Here is a 12,831-nt window from a genome sequence, read left to right as displayed (position 1 = left end):
ATGGAGGATAAGTAACTATCTGGAGTTATTTATACTAATTTCACACCTTGAATGTTAGGATAATATGCATGATCAGTTTTATGTATGTAGGATTTTTGTTAAATGTTGTTTATGTATGTTAGGCTGCCATAGTTTAGCACAGCCATGATTGACAGGTCAATCAACCAATTATAATAGCCCAAGATGAATGTGTAAAGACAATTTATCTCCACCAATTGGGTTTCACCTGCCACTACAAAAGGCAACCATGGACTGTGCTAATTATCCCCTGAAGAAGTGCGCATGCGCACGAAACGCGTTGGGTGTTCTAGAGATCATTTGGATAGAGAGCAGCAAAGGAGCAGACAGGAGTAAGCGGCGGCGAGTAGCTCCACCTAGCGAGTGACGTCACTTCTGACAAAAAATCTCGCGAGGTTTGGCCTGCAGGGACGCCGAGCCCGAGAGTAACCGGAGGAAGCGCCGGCGGCCATTACAGCAGCACCACGCGCCCAGGAGAAGCTGAAAAAGAACTGCATATCTCACATACCGCTTGAACCTTTCTGGATTGCTGTAAGTAGGATTCCAGTTTTACACACTGGATCCTAGACCTGCTCCATAGCTCTATCCGTTTTTAGTAATTGTCTAAATAAATCTCTGTTTCATTGTCAGCCTCTCTGTCAGTGTTGTTAGTCATGTATGTCTTGTATGTATGAGTTATATGTTTTTAGTTTGCAGTGTCACGCTATGATCTTTCTTTTTATCTCCCTTGCATAATACCACGTGTGCTGTTGTGGAGTTTGCAGTCCTTCTACTGGATCAGCGTTTTGGACATTGCAGTACATCTTTGGACTCATTTCAGTTTTGGACATTAAGGCGCCGGTCTGTATTGCTATCCCCACTATAAATGTGTTACAATTATTGCCAGAAATTCTTTTTCTAAGATACTCTTTTCACAGTAAACGAAACTTTTATTTCGCCTTAGTCAATCAACATGTGCAAATCAAGTTTAGGATTTTAATTACAATAACAATGTGTGTGACATCTTCTACAGTGGTAGAATGAACAGATTTCTGCTTACACTTACCTATAATGACCCACACACACACACATCTGTTTGTCTGTTTTTCTCTCTCTCTGTTTCTCTGTTTCCCTCTCTGTTTGTCTCTCTCTTTCTCTCTCTGGTTGTCTCCCTCTCTCTTTGACTGTCTCTGTTAGTGTCTCTTGATATATACATAGATATATATATAAAAAAAATATATATATAATTAAATATATATATAATTAAATATATATTGTGTGTTTGTGTGTGTGTGTGTATATATATATATATATAGATATATATATCTATATATATATACATATAATATAAATCTATATATATATATCTATATATATATATGTGTATGTGTGTGTGTATATATATATATATGTACATTGAAGGCCTTCTATGCAAACAGGCCTTGTTGTAATTATCTTCACAGTTCATTACAGTTTTTAACATTACTGGGTGAGTATGTTTGAGGGCCTATTTGAGTCAGCTGTGTATATTTATTTATAAAATATTTTACCAGGAAGTAATACATTGAGAGTTACCTCTCGTTTTCAAGTATGTCCTGGGCACAGAGTAAAACAAATAATACATGGTTACAAGTACAGTTACATAAATGAACAAGGTATACATTATATACAAGACATTGCGCGCACAGTTAAAGAAAATATATATTATGAGCGTATGAAACAGTTACAGACCAGATTAAAGTGTGAGACAGCCTTAAATTTGAAAGAACTTAAGCTGGTGGTGGATATGAGAGTCTCTAGTAGGTTGTTCCAGTTTTGGGGTGCACGGAAGGAGAAGGAGGACCGTCCGGATACTTTGTTGAGTTTTGGTACCATGAATAGTCTTTTGGAGTCTGGTCTCAGGTGATAGGTACTGCATGTGGTATGGGTGAGGAGCTTGTTCAGGTAGCTGGGTAGCTTGCCCAGAAAGTATTTGAGAGTGAGACAGGAAAGGTGAACTTTGCGCCTAGACTCTAGTGATGACCAATCTAGTTCTTTGAGCATTTCGCAGTGATGTGTGTTGTAGTTGCATTGGAGAACAAAACGACAAATTGAATTGTAGAGGGTGTCAAGTTTGCTAAGGTGGGTTTGAGAAGCCGAGCCATATACTATGTCTCCATAGTCAATAATTGGCATTAGCATCTGCTGTGCAATACGCTTTCTGACCAGGAGACTTAGGGAGGATTTGTTCCTGTAAAGTACCCCTAGTTTGGCATAGGTCTTGGTTGTCAAGGTATTAATGTGCATCCCGAATGTTAAGTGGGAGTCAAACCATAAGCCCAGGTATTTAAAACTAGTGACAGGTGGTGTTAGCGTTGGTTCTAATCAGGAGCTCAGTCACTGGAAGCTTTACAAATTTAGTCTTGGTCCCAAATACCATTGTTACAGTCTTGTCAGTGTTTAAAAACAGTTTGTTTTGGGAAATGCAGTTTTCGAGTCTCAAAAAGTCAGACTGAAGTATGTGTTGAAGGTCAGAGAGGCTATGGCTGTGTGCATATAGGATTGTGTCATCTGCATACATGTGTATTGAGGCTTCCTTACAAGCTGTGGGAAGATCATTAATGAACACTGAGAAGAGTAGGGGCCCCAGAACAGAGCCTTGCGGGACACCACAGGTGATATCCAGGGGGTTGGAATTAGAGCCTGAGATGGACACATGTTGGGATCTTCCTGATAGGTAGGACTGAAACCAGTTTAAAGCATGTTTCCCTATTCAAGAGCTCTGGAGTTTGTTAAGCAGGATAACATGATCAACTGTGTCAAAAGCCTTTGCAAAATCTAGGAATACTGCACCAGTGAGTTGTCCCCGTTCCATTCCACACTGGATTTCATTGCAAACTTTTAGCAGGGTAGTTACGGTGGAGTGTTTGGGACGAAACCCAGACTGGAATTGGCTAGGGAAATTTGTCTTGGTGTAGAAATCGCTTAATTGGGAGTGGACACATTTTTTCATAACTTTGGATAGAATTGGGAGAAGTGAGATTGGCCTGTAGTTTGAGACAGTGTTTTTGTCCCCACTTTTGAAGATTGGGACAACTCTGGCAGTTTTCCAGGTCTTAGGGATATGGCCTGCAGACAGGATAGATTTGACTATGGACGCAATTGGTTTGGCAATGGCTGGGGCACCAAGTCGTAGGAACCTAGATTGTAGTAAGTCGGGTCCACATTGGCTGCTTAGTTTTAGTTTGAGGAGCGCTTGTGTAATCTCCTCTTCAGATACTGGGCTAAATTGAAAATTGTGGGCAGTGTTGGGAGGGGGTGGGACTGTAGGGATACTCCCAGGATGAGATTCATGTTTGGGGTTTGTGCTGCGTTTCGCTAATAAGTTAGTGGCACACCCCACAAAGTAATCATTGAATGCATTTGCAATGTCAGTGGGGTTTGTCAGAGTAATATCCCCCTTAGTGATATTACTTGGTTGTTGATAAGTAGCAGTTAACAGCAAACAAGGCCTCTTTTGAGCCATGAAGGCCTGTACTGTTAATTCTGATAATATATATATTTTATAGAGTGGTAAACTGAAGCCATTGATGTGTGTAAGTAGGCCTTGTTGTAATCATAATCAAAGTTTAATACAGGTGAGTGAATTATGGGCTGAATTATACTGATCCCATAATTTAAACAATTGTCCTAACATGTATATCTCATTAACACAAGTCCTGTTTGCTGACAACATTGGCAGAGTCATATAATACATATATTCACACACTCACACACACTGTGTGTGTGTGTGTGTGTGTGTGTGTGTGTGTGTGTGTGTGTGTGTGTGTGTGTGTGTGTGTGTACATATATCCATACAGACTACAGTTTTATTAATACACACTAACAGATCTGTTATTCTAACCACAACTCATACATGATGACATGCCAACATTATGAAGTATGAAAGAAGATTAAGGTAAGTAATGTGTTACAGACTTAATACACCAGAAAACAAAAATTAAACATGTATGCTGTTATATAGATAGTTAAAGTTGGATGTAAATAATATTACCATGCAATGACTATCTACATTAGCAAACAAACCCACATACATAAAATCTTGAACTACAGCTAAGTGAATGTCAGCTTCTATAAACATGGCAACTGTGTAATGTTGTACCATTAATCAACTGATGATTAATACATAATCATATGTTATAAAATATGCCTTAATTCAGACAGTGAACATGTATAAACCTTCATGTGTACAAGGACATACTAGAATTTTTTGAAGCATCTGTACATGATCATACATACAGTGTGCATTAAATATTATGCAGTAAACACCACCAGGACAACAGCACATTTAGTGAATGTGATTATTTAATTTTGTTTATCCTTTTGAGAGCGAGTCACAGGCCTGGTTGTTGGCTGTTGTGTTTTCCTTTTCCAGTTACCAACGACTTTGGCCTTAACTGTACGACTTGTACTGGCCTGTGGCAGTTCTGTGCCACTGGGTGTGGGCTGTGACACTTCTGTGCCACTGGGTGTGGGCTGTTACACTTCAGGGGCACTGGGTGTGGGCTGTGACACTTCAGGGGCACTGGGTGTGGCCTGTGGCAGTTGTGAACCAGTTGGTAAACATTGCACGACTGATGGTGGAGCCGTTTCCTGTTTTGGTGTTTTAACCTTGTTCCAAAAGCTGGTTAGTAGTAATTGTTGGGCTAACTTTGTTTTTCGTGTTTCATTTGTAGGTGTCCCTTCCAGATTTTGAACAGATGTAAGCGGTTGGATGTTGACAGGGACCTGCACAGAACTTGCACCTACTGTACCGGTATCATCCAGAACTGGGGAATAAAGAACTGATGACTCTGGAGAAAAACTAGCAGCATGTAAAGATCCATCCTCAGATGGGGTAAATTGGAATTGTTGTTCTCTTGCACTCATTCTCAACTGATTAGCTTGGCTTAGATTCACAACTATTGCTTGTAATGTCCTATTTACATTTTTTATTTCTTTAGGGACTTGGATGATGACTCTTTCTAGTTGTGACATTTGTGATATTGTCCTTTCCTGCTGTGATATCATCCTTTCCTGCTGTGATATCATCCTTTCAAGCACTGACATCATTTCTGAATAGCGACGATATTCTTCAACCAAAATTCTTTCTTCAGAAGCTGCAATAGCTGAGATGGTGTCACGAGCAGGAGGACTTGAATGCTGGGTTAATGGACGACTGGGAACATCTTCATGGTCACTTGAGTGAATTTGTCCTTCAGTGGCAACATCTGCTTCTACAAATAAATGAAGACATTATGAACTGGCATGGAACTTTCTGTTGTTTATCAATATAATGAGAGTTGTTCTCACAGTGTAACACATAACATGTTTCCATAAGTTTTCTGTTGTGTCTAATTAAAATTTAGCTTGAAGTAACAATGATGTTTCGACTCAGTGTGAAAGAAGAATGAATGCAAGTTTGTTGTAACCTCACAACTCCTAGCTGATAGTTTACATCACACACAATACATGATGTCATTACAAACAACATTTTCAGTGACAATAATTGATGTGAAGTTAATTACATGTGAAAGGCATTTATTTAGCATGGCAAAATAACATCTAGAAATGTACACATTAGATGTCCTGCACCTCATACACTCTCCTTCCAGGCTTGATGATGAGCTGGATGAGCCAGGTGATGAGACTTGTTCAGTGTGAGGTGACACATGAGCTTCAGGAGAAACTATATAGAAGAATAACATAAGAATGTTATTGACATGTGTACATAATGAGCCCCTGTAGATAGCACTCTGTTTCTGTATGAATTGGTGATTTATTTAAAATAGCTTTATTAATTGACAATATCGTTAAAATTTTGGGGTTTAAAACAATGATTAAATGATGCCAAGTGTGGCTAACTCTATGGATAGGTGTATCCAGAGGAGTATACAATGGTGTATTAATGCCCAGTGTTAGGGTAATTCACTGGCCCTAGTGTTCCTCATATGGAGAGAATGGGCTAGAGTTCTTGTAATGAAAGTAGCGGCTGTGTGGAACACAGATGTGGCAAAACACGTGACCACGTGCACGAGCAGAACCTGAGTTCATGTACACTGACTCAGAGAGATTCAAAGAGTCAGCGTGTCTCAGCCCGTGCACAGTAATGGACTGCTGAAAGATCCTACGATCTTAGCAGTCACACATCAGTAAAGGCACAGAGAATATCTGGCAGTAAATCACAGTACAAATGCAGGAAGCCTGAATGCTAATCCCCAAACACAGCATTTAGCTTAAAGGGGCATACACATTGAGCAAAACGGCAACCAATCCAGCAATTAACCTCTGGAGTGCCAGACCATTACCACATATGAATAGCACTACACCAACTAGGGAAAGGTCTTTCATAATAGACCGATATTAATACCCTAAAAGGAGCAGTACTCAGCTGTTAATTAGGTATATGTATATACAGAATTTACAGCAGTGCCACTAACTTACCAGTATTGCAAAACTAATACTAGTGTCTATTCTAGCCCTGTTATTACACACTTGGGATGTACACGTGTTAAGTATCACACACTTGTATTTAAATACCACCACCCACACATGCTGGTGTTAAAAACTCATAATAGGTGCACATAGCCCTAGATCTGTATACACAAGTCTATAATGTACCAATAGCTGCAGCCCAAAAGCAGCTAAGTACAGGTCCAATCAACTAGTGCACCTACTAGTATTTCAATACTGGGGCACTACATCTGTGGTCCACACAGCCGCTACTTTCATTACAAGAACTCTAGCCCATTCTCTCCATATGAGGAACACTAGGGCCAGTGAATTACCCTAACACTGGGCATTAATACACCATTGTATACTCCTCTGGATACACCTATCCATAGAGTTAGCCACACTTGGCATCATTTAATCATTGTTTTAAACCCCAAAATTTTAACGATATTGTCAATTAATAAAGCTATTTTAAATAAATCACCAATTCATACAGAAACAGAGTGCTATCTACAGGGGCTCTGTCTGTCCACTATGTATTAAGTTATACGCCCTTTGCAGCACCAGTTTCATTGTTCTATAGTAAAGCTGAAGCGGGGGTAAACATACGTATAAACCTGTTGAAATAGGGGTCTAGTCTACACCATTCTAGCCCCAAGCTCGCTAACCACAACATATTATGTCTGGTTTTCTATCAACCTTACCGAACTACCAGGAATGGCAAATTGAGTCAGATAGACTGTTTTCCTCAGAGAATGAACCATTAGAAACCACTTCAAAACCCAACATCTCCAACTTCTTTAACGAACTAGACAGAACACTTAAACTTCGCCTCAAAACCTGGTGGGAGGTCAGTAGCTTTGAGAACTACCTCAAAGCAGAAACTATACCAAGGGGCCTTAGAGCTAATGTAGCACCAGCCCACTACATAACTGACCCTGAATTCCATAGGTCATGGGAACTGATACTTAAACAATGCTCCATCATGCTTATGCAACTGTTAATAGAACACCAAAAAGAGAGGCTAGAAACATTTAGCTCAGAGCTGGAGATCAAACTAAAAGAGGCAGAAAAGTGGAAAGAAGATCCAAAATTCAATGAACTGGAAAAAAAGCTAGAACTGAATATATCCAAATTCACAGCAGAATTGAAAGAGAGGAAACGCAGGAAGTACGAGAGAGATAAGAAGGATTTCAAAGACGGCAAAATATTCAGATATAAATTTGCCAAAAAGAACAAATATAGAACTAGAGCTGTAGAAATACAAGAATCCTCCACAGAGTGGGAAACATCTGACACAGAGGAGACAAGATTAGAAAGTGGTGAAGGTACCTCAAGCTGATTTCTCACATCCCTGGTTCCACATTTTTTAGACCAACAGAGAGAGGTCTTAACAGGGACAAAAGGCCGAGGAAGACTCGAAGAGGAAAAAGGAAGAGTTTTGCGGAGCAACAACCCACAGGCACAGGGCAAAAAGAGAGGGAAACAACACAGATACTAACAACCCCTACAGAACTAAATGAATCCATTATAGTGAACCTTTCAGATTTTGAACTCACTAAGGACCACATAAGCCTACTCAATAGAGGGTTGTCGTTCTCACCTTCATCCAATATAGACACATTCGAATGGGTGAAGGACACGAATCTATTTAGCAGAAAACTAAAATTACATAAATTCCATCGCCTACGAGACCAGAGGATAAGTCAATCCCTAGACATTCCTCCCCTCAACCACCAAGAAAGTGACGCCATCAATGACCTGAACTCCCTTTTAGAGTCAAATAGGAACCCAGGAGAGGGGCCATTCACCCAATTAAGACCAAAGTCGAAGTTCCTACCGTTTGGGGACAGATTTGCTAACATAGACGTATTCTGTGATCTCGTCACCAGAGATCTTGAGAAACTACCCAAGTTCAGGATGACTGATAATCTGAGCAACCCTGAAAAGACAGCTTTAAAAGAACTAACATCCAATACGTCTATAACAATAAAACCAGCAGATAAAGGTGGGAACTTAGTTATACTTAACACTACAGATTACAAGGCCGAAAATCTGAGACTCGTCAGACAGCACCTGTTATGAAGTCCTTATGAGGGACCCCACCTCAGAATATCTGACAGAACTTCGCTCCATTCTAGACAAAGGACTCCAAAACAAAGTAATTTCCCAAAGAGAGTATGACTTTATATTTAACAAAAAACCAAGAATAGCCACATTTTACAGTGTACCCAAGATACATAAACATAAAACACCTCCACCGGGCCGTCCGATAGTATCTGGACTGGGAAATGTCACCAAAAATGCCAGTAGCTATATAGATCAGATTCTGAGACCCTTTGTGGCATCCTTACCTTCCTACCTGAAGGACACAAAGGATGTCCTTCAGAGACTTGAAGGCATAGTAATCACATCAGATACCATTCTAGTAAGCCTAGATGTAGAAGGCCTTTACACAAGCATCTTACATCATATAGGCCTAGAAGCTACGAATCACTACTTGCAAACAAGAGGTAGACATTTCTCTGCCCACTCCGACTTTATGATAGAATTACTGAGGTTTGTCTTAACAAGAAATTATTTCCTATTCAATACCAAAATCTATCATCAAACACAGGGGACAGCGATGGGCACGAAATGTGCACCATCCTATGCGAACCTCTACTTAGGGTGGTGGGAGGCAAAACATGTTTTCACTGAAGAAATGGAACACTACACGACACACGTCGTACTTTGGACACGCTTCATAGATGACGTGTTCATGTTATGGCAGGGTACACCAACATTGTTAAAAGAATTCATTGGAATCCTCAATAAGAATACACTCAACCTACGTCTCACTTTAGAGTACGACTACGCATCCATTTGCTTTCTGGATTTACAATTAAAAAGAGGGAAAGACAATCTGATAGAAACAACTGTCTATCGAAAACCAACGGCCACAAACAACCTTTTGGAGGCCTCTAGCCATCACCCTAACACTCTAATTAGGGGAATACCAGTAGGCCAATTCCTACGACTCAGGAGAAACTGTAGCACGACTGCAGAATATGAAATCCAGGCCAAAACAATGACCCAACGTTTCAAAAATAGAGGATATAGCAACAAAAGTATAAAGACAGCATACAAGAGAGCCAAATACTCCCCATGCTCCAATCTACTAACTGATAAAATACCAACTAATGAGACCAAAGTGATACGTTTTGTAGGCACTTACAACAAACAGTGGAATTTAGCCAGGGAAGTTTTTCGCAAACACTGGCACATCCTAGAGGCAGATGAGGACATTAAGGAAGTCATTCCTGCTCATCCATCAATGGTGAGCAGAAGAGCGAAAAACCTTAAAGACATCTTAGTCCACAACCACTATACAGAAACTCCCATAAAAACATGGCTACCACCTAAACAGTTTGGCAGTTATTCATGCCATCATTGTAAAGCGTGCCAAAATATCACAACTACGAAAACATTCCAAAACTGGAATAACTCACAGAATTATCAGATTAGGAAATTCATTACCTGTCAAAGCTTTGGCGTAATATATCAAGGCCTCTGCAAATGTGGGAAGATCTACATAGGCAAGACAAAACGCCAATTTAAACAACGAGTACTGGAGCACATTGGCACTATACGCAACAATGTGGACACCCCACTAGCGAGGCATATAAACTCTTGCCAACAAGGAAACACCAAGTCTATACTTTTCACAGGGATAGACCAATTCTCCTTAGGTCAGAGGAAAGGTGATATAGACACTGTGCTCCTACAGAAGGAAGCACGGTGGATTTACAATCTCAAGGCACTCACACCAAAAGGCCTCAATGAAGGATTTGTCTATAGTCCCTTCATCTAAGCTATCCAGTTCATTCAAATGTAAGAGACTGTAAGTAATGCAGTATAAACACAATATATTTCAAAACTATATAACTGCATTCTGAACAACACACATCTGGATACAATCATACCTGCCTCACACTCTGCCATTCAATACACATACACAGAAAACTACTAAAATATAATATAAGCAAAATAAGTAACAAACCAGTCAAAGATATACATCAGTAAAATCATTTATTATTGAAATATAAAGAAACAGAATTATGGTGTCTCAACAGTGATAGTTATCAGTAGCAAATTTGAGATGACAAACAGTTAACACAGCATACAGCAACATATATAATAAATTAACAGCAACATGCCACAGCTATTCACAGTCTCGTACATCAAAGGAGACATAGTGCTGGTCTGAATCCCTATCCATTACCAGCCACACAGTGAGCATGCGCTAAAAGTGAATGGGGTCACTACAGGTTAATCCAAGTGCTATAAATAACCTTCAAAGACATAGGAAACCTTCTGATTACCTTAGCCTTGACAAAGCACTCGCGAAACGCGCGCGTCGGCAAAACACGTGACCACGTGCACGAGCAGAACCTGAGTTCATGTACACTGACTCAGAGAGATTCAAAGAGTCAGCGTGTCTCAGCCCGTGCACAGTAATGGACTGCTGAAAGATCCTACGATCTTAGCAGTCACACATCAGTAAAGGCACAGAGAATATCTGGCAGTAAATCACAGTACAAATGCAGGAAGCCTGAATGCTAATCCCCAAACACAGCATTTAGCTTAAAGGGGCATACACATTGAGCAAAACGGCAACCAATCCAGCAATTAACCTCTGGAGTGCCAGACCATTACCACATATGAAAAGCACTACACCAACTAGGGAAAGGTCTTTCATAATAGACCGATATTAATACCCTAAAAGGAGCAGTACTCAGCTGTTAATTAGGTATATGTATATACAGAATTTACAGCAGTGCCACTAACTTACCAGTATTGCAAAACTAATACTAGTGTCTATTCTAGCCCTGTTATTACACACTTGGGATGTACACGTGTTAAGTATCACACACTTGTATTTAAATACCACCACCCACACATGCTGGTGTTAAAAACTCATAATAGGTGCACATAGACCTAGATCTGTATACACAAGTCTATAATGTACCAATAGCTGCAGCCCAAAAGCAGCTAAGTACAGGTCCAATCAACTAGTGCACCTACTAGTATTTCAATACTGGGGCACTACATCTGTGGTCCACACAGCCGCTACTTTCATTACAAGAACTCTAGCCCATTCTCTCCATATGAGGAACACTAGGGCCAGTGAATTACCCTAACACTGGGCATTAATACACCATTGTATACTCCTCTGGATACACCTATCCATAGAGTTAGCCACACTTGGCATCATTTAATCATTGTTTTAAACCCCAAAATTTTAACGATATTGTCAATTAATAAAGCTATTTTAAATAAATCACCAATTCATACAGAAACAGAGTGCTATCTACAGGGGCTCTGTCTGTCCACTATGTATTAAGTTATATGCCCTTTGCAGCACCAGTTTCATTGTTCTATAGTAAAGCTGAAGCGGGGGTAAACATACGTATAAACATGTGTACATAATGAACATAAAGTTTGTGTAGTTGGAGTATTTATGGCTAAATATCAGCATCACTTAATGAAATGACATGATGTTTCTGGCAAGCTGTTCATTATCCATCTTAACATCAAGGTACATGTGAACCTAATTGGCACATTTATTGTAAAAACCATACACCATACAACATACAATGTTCATGCAGGAAAGCGTTGCTAAATTAAGTGTTCTGTTGTACATACACTGCATATGTTGTGTAGTAATATAAAAATAATAATGTACATCAGTACCATGACAGCAAAGTTGACTGTGCTTAAAATTCAGTACCTAATAGTGGAAATGTGAATGAATGTTTTTAGTGATCTGTATGAACAATTAAGAGAAGCAGGTGTAGCGCTCACTGTGCCTGACACTCATCAACACATGCAGTGTGTCGCTCACAGTTGCTACTGGTGTGATAATGTGGCGTTTCTATAGGCTTCAAAGAAGATATGAGTGAACGAATGACTAACGTACGTTTTCATATATAGTGGGCTGGTGGGTGAAAATCTTCATAGAATTACCATTTCAAATGAATGTGATGAACTTCTGTTCACCTTGTCAGCTTCTAACAACTGTAGTCCCTCCCCCAAGATGTGAGAGCACCCTGACCTTTTATTTGTTTCTACCACATGGCGTCCCAATAAACTTGACCGTAACATGATCCTGTGATGTGGCTCGGTGCCCAACCCCACCTCCTGTGTTCTCCTCTATGCTGTGATTACATATTAATTGCAGCTGGTTTCACACACTGGTACATGAGCGAAATAAGAATCTGAAGTGAGCTACATATGAACACAATTAAATAACATATGATACATGTTCCTATTTATGCTCTCAGTATACTACATGAAGCAAAAAAACAACTTTAATTAAAC

General features: G+C 39.8%; 1 protein-coding gene across 11 annotated transcripts in view; it reads right to left on the bottom strand.

Annotated features, from left to right (window-relative positions):
- Positions 1-12,831, bottom strand: part of GTF2A1L (general transcription factor IIA subunit 1 like) — a 409,851-nt gene that overhangs the window by 167,021 nt on the left and 229,999 nt on the right. Inside the window, exon 10 of one of the 11 annotated variants that reach the window (XM_075595850.1) lies at positions 4,331-5,252. The exons of the other annotated variants lie outside the window; for them this stretch is intronic. Within the exon in view, the coding sequence (XP_075451965.1) occupies position 5,252 (1 nt within the window). The 3' untranslated portion in view covers positions 4,331-5,251. Of the gene's footprint in view, positions 1-4,330; positions 5,253-12,831 lie in introns of those variants that run through there. 11 annotated transcript variants of the gene reach the window in all.

This window comes from Ascaphus truei, chromosome 4, assembly GCF_040206685.1.
Source record: "Ascaphus truei isolate aAscTru1 chromosome 4, aAscTru1.hap1, whole genome shotgun sequence".
Taxonomy (NCBI): Eukaryota; Metazoa; Chordata; class Amphibia; order Anura; family Ascaphidae; genus Ascaphus; species Ascaphus truei.
The sequence above is the reverse complement of the archived record's forward strand: the minus strand, read 5'-3'. Positions and strand labels throughout refer to the sequence as shown.